Genomic DNA, 11,645 nt, shown 5'->3' on the forward strand with positions numbered 1-11,645 from the left:
TAGATTACATAATTTTAGTCTACTATTCTCTGAAACAAACTACTGCCTCTTTATAGATATTTAATTTAATTAATATTTTATAGATATTTAATTAAGTTACTGGCTTATCTGGGAACGTTGTGCCTATTACAGTGACTTAAATTTGTTCAAGACTTTTGTGTACCTTTGTTAAGTTGCATCTGTGTAATTAAGATTCTGGAGTCTTTTTTAAAGCACAATGCTGCCACTCCCTGGTTCTTGGGTAGTACTGCATTAGGAAACACAATAGTCTTTCAACTGCCTTTGTAAAGCTTGATATTGGGAATCATAAATCTAGGTACAAACAAGCCAGAGCAGTAATTTTTTTGTGTGTAATAATAAGCATGCCTGAGTCAGAAGATAACATAGATATTGTACTTCAAAAGGTCACCAAAATTGCTGGCTTTGTTCTGAAAAATAGATATACAGTTGCCAGTTACTGTACCTTAAAGTATTTCTGTTGCCCTTTAGGTTTTCATACATCTTAAATGTGTTTCAGAAATACATAGATATACAGAGTTTAGAACGTTGTTGCTAGGACTGCTAGTATATCTGAATTGCTATATACTCTATTAAGTAACTCATTACTGTGAGCATTGAAGCATGTTAGTAGTTCAATGACTGGCGATCACTATCATTACTTGCAAGAAATTATGTTCTGGTAAAGAAATAACTCCTATAATTCTCAGCAAAGTTCTTGAAATTTTTCTGTGAATCACCGGTTACAATCACCCATTAACAAAGGAAATACTTCTTTGAGCACATGGTCAGTTCCAGATGCTTTCTGTCTTTTTAATTCTTTCAGTAGTTCTTTTAGGTAGGTTTCAATATCCCCATGTCACAGAAAAAGGGAGACTGAGAATCTCACTAATATGCTCAGAGTTGTGGAGCTGGGATTTGAGCCACGACAGGCTTTCCTGTATTCTTTCTAGTAGTCCATGTTCCCTACCCTGTAGTGCTTGAGCTAGGTTTTATTCTTACTATGCTAGCTTTGCTTTCCTTAAAAAACAAAACAAAATGAAGAATTGATAGACCAGTGGTTTTCAACTGAGGACAATTTTGTACCCACAGGGCACATTTGGCAATGTTTAGAGATATTTTTGGTTGTCACAACTGGGGGGGGGGGCGCGGGGGGACGTGCCACTGACATTTAGTGGTTGGAAACCAGGCATGTTATTAAACATCTAACAGCGCACAGAACAGACTCCACAGCAAAGAATTATCCAGCCCAAATGTCAATAGTTTTGAGGTTGAGAAAGCCTGTATTAGTCAGTATAGTTTACTTAAATGAATTTATCCTTGGACATCACCAAACAAGCTCTGCTCCTTCCCCTGGTTTGTATTTTTCTTTCCTGTTTCTGCTTTTTATCATTCTGACTATGGGAGAAACTCGCTTTTGTAGGGAAGGAAAAAATAATTGTTCCTCAATCGTTCTAAGTTCTTTGCAGAATAATCACTGTACCAAAGAGTTATATTTTGGGGTGACATATTCTGGTCTCCTACACTTTCTAGCTGCTCTCCCAGGGAGTCCTGGTGTTTCGTACGTCACTGCTTGTGTATTTTGGTCAGGAATAAAGTTAGAAGACCCCAGTTGTCCTGTAAGCTCACTGAAGTCCAGACTAAGTCAGGATTCAGGTTCTTCTCAGTATTGCTCCATAGTATCTTCCTGTACCACATGCAGGTAGACCATGTGGGTCTGGGTATATCTTATACTTTGTCTATCTTTGTCTTTCTCGGGTCTCCTCCTTTGCCTAGAACAAATCCATTGAAATCTCTCCCCTTTTCCCCTAGGTCAGATGTTACCTCCTCCATAATCCCCATAAATCCTCTACATAAGATCTGTTCTATTTATTTAACATACTGGTTTGTCCTCTTTTTCCCATCTGCAGAGTGAACAATGTAGAATTTTTTTTCATTGAAGTTTTCAATATGAAGGTGCAAAATGGATAAAAAACTAAATAGCACCCATCATGTAAGATTATTCTCTATTTATAGTCTGTTTTTTTCAAACCAGTGATGATGTCCTATATTTGTAGTCAGTCTATTTGACCCAGTTAATTGCAAAGCAAGGATATTGGTTTTTATGATTTTACTCTCGAATAGCACGTCTTCACATTTGAATTGTTGAGACTGTGGCAGTTTTTTTCTTTTCTTTCTGGTTTTAAAATATTTATGACCTCTTATTAAGGCAGAAAACATCTTCCCTGATTAATGAAGGCTCTTTTGACATATTTTAGGATTTAACCATCTTCTTTATACACATGAGATGTTTCTTGAATTTTAACTTTCTTTTATTTCTGACCAGCGGGTCTGTGTTGAGAAGGTAGACCCTGCTAAGAGTGAATGATACTGCATTCACTTTGGGAAAGTCTGTTAAAGACCCCATCTGGGTTGGAAAAGTGTTTTGTGAGGCCATGGGAAACCTTAGTACACCCCCTTTTGAGATGTTTCATGACCAGGCGCATGGAGGTGATCTACCTCAAGCTGTAGCCCAATAGCCTTCGAATGTGAGAGCAATATTTGATTCCTTATTCTTGAATGAACTTGGAACAAAGTTAATGTTTAGGGATAACATGGTTAAGTGTCCTGCAAACTTTTACAGGACTGTGATCATCATTGAACTCTTCTTCATTCACAAATAATTGCACAGAAGCTGTTCTATTCTGTGGAGTTTCACAGATAGATGAGATGGGCTCCCTGCTCTATGGACACATAGCGCCTTTACCACCACCCACATTTTGCTGTGTTAGTTTGGCATATAGCAATAACTGCAAAGTTCTGTGGCAGCAAGGTGGAGGGAGAATCTCATTCAATCTGGGTGATAGGCAAACCCTGGAGAGTAGATGCCTTTGTGCCAGTCCTTGCTAGGTAAGTTCTTTTTAGCTTATTGCCTTTAATGAGCCTTGACAGTGTGCTGACACTGATTATAAATATTTACCCAGGGCCGGCCCAGTGGCGCACTTGGTAGAGTGCGGCGCTTGGGAGCGCAGCGGCGCTCCTGCCGAGGGTTCGGATCCCATATAGAGACAGGTCCACTCACTGGTTGAGCGCGGTGCGGGTGCGACACCGAGGGTTGCAATCCCATTGCCGGTCACGAAAAAAGACAAAAAATATATATATATTTTTTTCCTTTTTGTCTTTTTTCGTGTCCGGCAACAGATCGCAACCCTCGGTGTCGCGCCCGGACCAGGACCGGCAACGGGATCGCACCCCTCGGCGTCGCTCCCGCCCCTCGCTCAGCCAGCGAGCGGGAACCGGTCTGTATGTGGGATCCGAACCCTCGGCGGGAGCGCCGCCGCGCTCCCAAGCGGCGCACTGTAGCAGTGCGCCACCGGGCCAGCCGAAAAAAAAAAAAATTTACCCAAATGATTAAAGATTAAGATAGAAGGATGTATTTATGTAGTTAATGTTAAATAAAAATGTAACATTGAATGAATTACTCAAACTGGGGAGATATACAGGTTCAAGATTGGTGTCATTTGTGTCCTGAAAAAAGCAACTTTGAGGGGTAGGGTTGAAGGGGTGCTTTGGCTGGGGTTTTTTAAAAAATAAAATTTGACCCTGTATGTAAATGACTTATATGTATTGTTGTGGTCCTGGTGGTAATCACGTCTCCCTATCTTCCTGACCACCTATTTACCAGGGCTTTTGATCATGGGTATGATATGCACTTGTGGGCACCCGAAATCCTGTTCCTAATGCTGTTAGATTTTCCTTTTCAGAGTAAGAGGGACCATCTACTCATGAACGTGAAATGGTACTATCGTCAATCTGAAGTTCCAGATTCTGTGTATCAGCATTTGGTTCAGGATCGACATAATGAAAATGGTAAATATGTCCTTCTGGTTTGATTCTTATATTCTTAGCTTTGGGCAAAGTTCTTTCTTAAAACATTTCTTAAATGGAGACAATCACTGTGATAAATTTTCTCTGAAAAAGCTTTTTATAAATAATACTACGGGAATATTCTCCAACCCCCATCCCCCCACCCCACCCCCTAGCTCTTTCAGTAATTCCATTTTTAAAAATTCCTTTTCCTCACCTAGTGACAAACAAACAATATTTAAAACTCTATAGTATTGTTTTTTGTTTTTGTTTTTGTTTTTGTTTTTCCTTTTCAGTGATCTGTATCATTGAACTTCTCTGTAGTCAGGGTTGTGAACTTCAGTTTCCAAAGCAAAGCTATCTGAATTATGTTTTGGAAATAAGCTTGATTCCTGACTTTCAGAACAATAGGAAGGTCGTTACACACAACTCATATTCTTCTCTTTCTGGTATTGTAGTTTCTGCTGAGCAACTTCACTGACACATGAGATATAGATATATATACATACACACACACAAAATGTGTTTTACATTTGAACAGATCTCTTTTGAACACCTTTTTAAAAGTTGATTTTTGACAGGTGCTAGACTCCCCATGCTAGGTGATTCACGTTTGTCACCCATTAATCATATGAAGTAGGTTTGTCTCTCCCTAGTTTCAGATGAGGAAACTGAGGTTTAGAGATGCTAGGGGAGTTGCTGAGGATATACATCTGCTAAGTGGTGGTGTTGGGACTGGGACCAAACTCTGGTCCTGAGGCTTGCACTCTTCCCACTCCTCTGCCCTACTTTTATTGGTAGGTTTTGAGTTAGCAAACCAGTAGTCAAAAACAGTTTTGAAGAATTTTATCTTTTATATCTTACTAGTTTTTTTCCTTCTTTCAAACTGTAAAAAGTTCTGTTAAAGTGGTTAAATTATGGTTCCTTGTTAAGAATAGTAACTTGATTATTATTTTCAACTAAAACACTGTGTGATTTCACTCCATTTTGGAATATTTAGCAATAAAAAATAAGATCTTTTCAACTAAAACAGTGTGTGATTTCACTCCATTTTGGAATATTTAGCAATAAAAAATAAGATGGGCAGGACCACTAATTTTCAACTAAAACACTGTGTGATTTCACTCCATTTTGGAATATTTAGCAATAAAAAATAAGATGGGCAGGACCACTAAATATTTTAGTAGGTGGTGACAAGTTACTAGGATGTGGAGATTGTTTCTTCTTTTTCCTTCTTTTTTTATTTTGTGCTTAATGCATTTCAGCAAACTATAGAGTCTTAGTAAAGGGTGTAAAACACATCCAATAAGATATTTCATCAACTGACAAAAACTATACTATACACTTTGTTCTTGTTATTCTTGCTAAATGAGTATATTATTTCTCGTCCCTATTTTGTACACTTAGGATGCTAACCAGGCCTGGTTGTTTACTGTGCTTTCTTTAGTTTTGCAAAAATTCCCTGCTTGTTTTGGAACCCAATTTTAATATCCTCTCAAGGAATTAATTTTTTTTTTTTTTTTTTTTTTTTTTTACAGATTCTGGAAGAGAACTTGTCATTACAGACCCAGTTATCAAGAACCGAGAGCTCTTCATTTCTGACTACGTAGATACTTACCATGCTGCTGCTCTTAGGTAGGTACTGGAGATGTGGTCTTTCATGTGAAGGAGGAGTCATTGAGTATGGGAGGTAAGAAGTCTAATCTATCCTGATCTTTTTTGATAGTCATTGTATTAATTAGACTACTCTTGTGGTCTCAGTAAGCTAACATTCCAGTGTAAACTTTGATTATTGAAATTTCAGAGGTTGCCTGTATCTTCACTAATCTGGCTTTACGTCTCTCTCTCTTTTTTTCCTAATATATATTTTTTGCACATTTCCTATATTGTTATAACTTCATTTCCTTGAAAATTATTATCCTGGTATTGTTTGCTAAAATATTTGGGTAAAGTGTTCTAATGGCCTCCAGTTTACTTTCTAGAGACTCAGCTCCTGCCACTAAAAAGTTAAAGAAATAGATGAAGAAAATATGGCAGCATGTAATTAATTGGGAATCTAGGCAGAGTTTATAGGGATTTTCATTGAACTATTCTTTCAATTTTCTGTATGTCTGAAAAATCTCCTACTACAAATCTTTTAAAGGTAGGAAGAATATATTGAAGATTTTATTCTGAGGCAGATGGTGACATTGCAGCGAATCTTAATGTCTTAGGTTATTATGCCAAAAAGTGACCATGACCCTTTGCTTTGTATTTGTTAGTTTCTGTCCCTCTCAAGAAGCGAATACCCATATATTCTGGTGCATTTTGTGTATATGTGGCAGACTTTGGGCTGCTTAAGTGATATAGGAAATAAAAAAACCTAATATTCTTAAAACCCTTTCCCCATTGGAAATAATAATAAAGTGGTGAAAGAACTACTTTCTTTTTTGAAGAATATGGTTTTTAAAATGTCATTGGGATTTGCTGGCTTTTTAGCTTAACTATGTTGAGATACAATAATTTATTATAATGCTCAGATAGTGTTCAGTAAAACCATCTGGAGTATCTTGTGCAAAGCTACATAACTAAGGCCAGTTATTTCAAGACAAATTAGTAGCAACTTTTAATATAGGGCAGATTTTGACAATCTTTTGGAGCCAGATAATATTTCATATGGTCTGTGTTGTGACTACTCAGCCATTGTAGCACATAAGCCATAGACAACATGTAAATAAATGAGTTGGCTGTGTTCCAATAAAACCTTGTTTAGGGATGCTGAAATTTGAGTTCCATTTAATTTTCACATGTCAGAAATACTATTCTTCTTTTGATTTTTTTCCCCAGCCGTTTAAAAATGTAAAAACTATTCTCTCAGGCTATATGAAAACAGGTGGTGGGCTAGACTTGGCTTGCCAGCTAGTTTGCCAACCCCTGTTGTAGGGAAAGGAGTAATCATGGTTAGATTTGACTTCTTACAGGACTTTAGAAACATTGAGAATTCCTATGTGTTTTATAAACATCTTCCAACCATGTCTTTTGGAGGTGGTTTTCCAATCTTAAAGCTTGCTTGCTGAACAAAGCAAGTTAATGGAAGGTTGGTTAGATTGATGGAACAAATAAATTGTTAGCTAAGACAAGTGGCTTAATCCTGGGAATATTTCTTACCCTACATTCTGTACTTTTTCCTCCCTCTTTCCATCTTACCTCATTGGTTGAAGTAAATGATTTTAAGTGATTTAGAGTTTCAGTTAAAACAAATATGTGAGGTCTGTAATTGATTATTTAATGTTTTGGCATGATTGCTTAAAATGAATATATTTGAGTATTTATCAATGCTATTCAGATTCGTAGAATCATTTTTATCTGAGTTTAGCAGTTTTAGAAGAACCAGTTATCCCAGATTATTGCAGCTGGATGCAGATGAATTTATTCTAACTTGATTTACAATCAGACATTTCTGGAAATGTGTAATTGTGTAAGTCACTGTCCTTTCATTGGCCACTATAGCTGGGGTGCTAACGTGATAATACGTTGTCTTTTCACTGGGTGTGTGACTAGAACCCTTGTTGATTAGGATTTTTTTTCTCCTGTGGTATTTGAAGTGGTCATAAAAAGTAGTAGCTGTTTTAAAAGCTTTTATCTTAAATTTGATTTTGTTAGTTCCAAATACAGCATCCCTTTTGTGACTTGACAACTGGAATTTTTTTCAAAGGCACCAGATGATAGATAAGTGATCAATTTGTTACTGAATGATCTGGCCTAGTAGGTGCTCAATAACCTAGTACCTGCTGATGTTCTGACATTTGCCAGCCTCTGGGCTCATCTGTGTGGCTCATACTGTTGCTTAGTAATCTCACCTTGTTTTCAGCAACAGTGCACTCACTGTAAAAGAAGCTCTAAGCTGCCTGTCAGAGCACCTCTGATAAATCAGAGTGGAATGGGAGTGCTCCCAGGAGTTCCTGTTTATTTTTCTCTTCACCAAAGCTAGTGACTTAAAAATATTTGAAGTGGTAAGGGGTTGGTGGTGGTGTGGGATTAAGCTTTAATTTTTTTTTTCAGTTTTTCTTTTCACAGTTTATCAACAGAGAGTTTTTTCTTTCTTCACAGATGTAAACCAGTACTGCCAGAAATAAATTCGATTTTGAGAGAGACACAAAATAGTCTTTAGGCACATGAAAGGGGATCAAATGAATGTGATGAAAAAAACATGGACAACAAAAAGAAAAAAGGGGAAGACTGATAATGTTAATGCTTAGCACTATTCTTCTTGAAGATCAAAGGACTCAGTTACAGTGACTCGTCCAGCTCACAGTAACTGAGGGGCTCTCACCATTCCATTCACTCAGGAGGATACTGATATATCTATTCTTCTTGAAGATCAAAGGACTCAGTTACAGTGACTCATCCAGCTCACAGTAACTGAGGGGCTCTCACCATTCCATTCACTCAGGAGGATACTGATATATCAGTTTTTCTTTCAAGCTGGTGCTAGATAGAGTTGGGTTATAAAGAGGAGGGAGAGCTTTGTCCTTTAGCCATCATGAATCAAAAGGAAAACAAAATTCTTAAGTAAACTCTTCTCTGCAACTTGTGAGATTGTAGCTTTTCCCTGTCAAAACTAAGGTTATTCTCAGAAGAGACTGTGAGAGCTTCAGAGTTGTAGAAATATGTGTTGAGGTCCAGCATTACTGCTTTGCTGCTGTCTTTGAATCCTTGGCCTTGTCTGTCCCTCATTTCTACCATTAAAGCTAGGTTTCTACAACAACTTGTTTTCTTCATTTCATGACACCTATCAACAACCACCATATAGTAAAGTTAGCATCTTGAGTAGAATATTTTTTGAGTTCTCCTTATTCCCAGGTAAGTATTTTTTGGCTGACCTTGTGGTATAATAGGAAAAAGTACCAGATGGAAATTAGAAGACTTCAATTTGAATTTTGGCTCTGCCACATAGCTTTGTGACATGTGTCAAGTTTGCTAACCTTTGACCTATCCTTTGACAGACTTGTTCAAGGTCACATGACTGACAGAATCCTGAACCAAACATACACCTTCTGGTTCAGTATCCAGGATGATAAGGTGTGTGAAGGCTCCTTGCAGAACGTCTCACACTCAGTAGTAGCATGAGTAGTGCTCTTTTTCATAGCATACTACTCATCGAATCTCAACTGGGTTCTTAAACGTGTAAAAGGAAGATAAGAAAAAGTGAAATTAGATGTAATTTTGGACTGTGTTATTTATGGTACAATTACTCAGCATCCTCTCATTTTTTTTTGTGGCCTGTTATATGGGTTAATTGGATATTCAGATTACATCAGGTGTGAGGAGAGGAATTCAGCTCAGAGAGCCATCTGGAAATGCTCCAAGAATGCACAGATAAACCTGTAGCTTGCAATTTGTTTGCTATGTTACTTTTTTCCTCCAAAGGAGAATGTTTGATCCAAGTATTTGGAGTGATTGCTTTGAGACTGGAATGAGAACATGTGACCTCAGGAATGTTCTCAGGTTTACTGTGCACTTGTGATGATGCATTCTCCAGTATTGATTGTGGAGGGCAGCGTAGAGATCATGAATGTCTCATTGGCTTCAGGGCTGTTTTCCAACTTTCTGATTATCTGCTTCCTACTTCAAGTTGTCACTTGGAAAAAAATATCCTAATGTAGGTCAGTTTATAAGCCATCATCTTATCTAGGGGTTCATATTATAGGAACATGTTTGAGGGTGGATTTTCTGGAATTCCAGGGTCAGGAAATCCTAAACTAGCTTTTCTAGGCTTTTAATCTTTTCATCTTGAATTAATGTATCTCCTTACTTTGTATGGGCAGCTAGGATCATATACTTATGTATATGTTTAGGGATTGAAACATTATGGGCCGACCCCGTGGCGCACTCGGGAGAGTGTGGCGCTAGGAACGCAGCGACGCTCCTGCCGCGGGTTCGGATCCTATATAGGGATGGCCGGTGCGCTCACTGGCTGAGCGCGGTGCGGGCAACACCACACCAAGGGTTGCGATCCCCTTACCGGTCACGAAAAAAGACAAAAATAAAAAGAAAAGAAACATTAATTATATCTGTGGAGAATTTCCCAATTATTCCTTAGTATTTAGAAAATCTTTTAGCTCCTGCAGTTTCCCTTAGGAGTTTCATGGTGTCTCGGAGCTCTTAGTTTTGCAGCTTAAGATTCATTTTCTGGCTTTATTCTACAATTGTTTTTATGTGTGAAATAGCTTTGACCTACAGCATTTTTATTGTTTTGTCTGTACATCATAACCTGTCAATTCATTTATTTACTCATTCATCATTTAACACCTTACTGTCTACTAGCAGATGAAGGTGTCTGTATTCGGTGCTGGGAACACTGATTCTCTGCCCTTAAATACTTCCTAGTCTTTAAAAACATTTTTTATTGGCAGCTACTATTAGATACAGAGGAAAGTTATAAGTATTGAGTTTCTGTATATTCCCTGCCCCACCCCGCCTCATAATCTAACTAGCTTCCATAACTATCATACAATTATCAGAACAAGGAAATTTACATTGATGCAGTACCATTAAACTAAGACTTCTCTGGATCTTAATGTCTCACTCCTACCCCCTTTTTTTAAATTCCAGGATTGTATTTGGGATCCCACATTGCATTTATTTATTTATTTTGGTGGCTGGTCAATATGGGGATCTGAACCCTTGACCTTGGTGTCACCACACCGTGCTCTAACCAACTGAGCTAACTGGCCCACCCCCCACGCTGCATTTATTTCTCCTTAGTTTCCTACAGTCTGTAATGGTTCCCTAGTCTTTCCTTGTCTGTTGTGATCTTGACACTTTTAAAGAGTATTCATCAATTATTTTGCCAAATGTCACTCAATTTGGCTTTTCACATGATTGCACTGAAGTTATGCATTTTTTGCAAGAATACCACAGAAATTGTGTGTCTGAGTGCATCTTATCACAGGTTTCATGAAGTTGATAAGTCTAATTATTGGTGATACTGAGCTCAGCTGCTTGATTAATGTGGTTTCTGTCAGATTTCTTCACTGTAGTTAATTAACTTGGGGATAATACTCTGAGACTATGCAAATCGTTTCTCTCCTTAAACTTTCATCCACTGATTTTAGCGTCTATGAGTGAATTTCATCAGCAATAATTATTACTATTGCCTTGCCTATTGTTGGTTTTCTATTTTTCCTCTTTCCTTCTATGTTTATTAATTGGACTTCTACTGTAGGAAAGAGCTCTCCCTTCTTCCCCATCAGTCTTTTTAATCAAATATTAACAACAGGTTGAACTCATGGATATTTATTTTACTTTGGTTATAATTTGTGTTGTTACTTGTTTTGTTGCTCAAATTGTTCCAGCTTTGGCCATTAGGTGCTACTTCATATTGGGTTGTGCACTCTTAGCAAGCGTCCTAGCTTTAATTTTACTTATTTATTTATTTTGAGCACTTTCTTATTTTCTGTCTCTACAAGGTTTTCTCAGACTCATTTTGCACTGGAATTAATTATTCTCCAAGGAACTTTCATTCCTTTTAGTGGAGAACAGTGTTTAGAGACCAAGATCTGGGTATTAGGTCTGCTTCTTATTACTAGGGGTCATTGCTTCTAGGCCCCCTCCGCAGACAGAACTAGGACATATATGGATGTATACTAGCCCATGCATATATACCTTCTTCTTTCCCCCACCGCTTAAACCATGAGATTATACTGGTACTTTGGATTCTAGTCTGACACCAAGAGATTTATTTTATTCTTCCCCTTTTCTTTCTTTTTTTTTTTTTTTTGTCTTTTTTCCGTGTCCGGCAACGGATTGCAACCCTCAGT

General features: G+C 37.7%; 1 protein-coding gene across 1 annotated transcript in view; it reads left to right on the top strand.

Annotated features, from left to right (window-relative positions):
• Positions 1-3,740: 3,740 nt before the first annotated feature.
• LOC103599757 (arginine-glutamic acid dipeptide repeats protein) overlaps positions 3,741-11,645 on the top strand; it is a gene marked incomplete at its 5' end in the record, with an annotated part of 183,396 nt that continues 175,491 nt past the window's right edge. The window contains 2 exons of the mRNA XM_008583915.1: positions 3,741-3,846; positions 5,382-5,478. Of these exons, the coding sequence (XP_008582137.1) occupies positions 3,741-3,846; positions 5,382-5,478 (203 nt within the window). The remainder of the gene's footprint in view (positions 3,847-5,381; positions 5,479-11,645) is intronic.

Source organism: Galeopterus variegatus, unplaced genomic scaffold, assembly GCF_000696425.1.
Source record: "Galeopterus variegatus unplaced genomic scaffold, G_variegatus-3.0.2 Scaffold3082, whole genome shotgun sequence".
NCBI classification, from domain to species: Eukaryota; Metazoa; Chordata; class Mammalia; order Dermoptera; family Cynocephalidae; genus Galeopterus; species Galeopterus variegatus.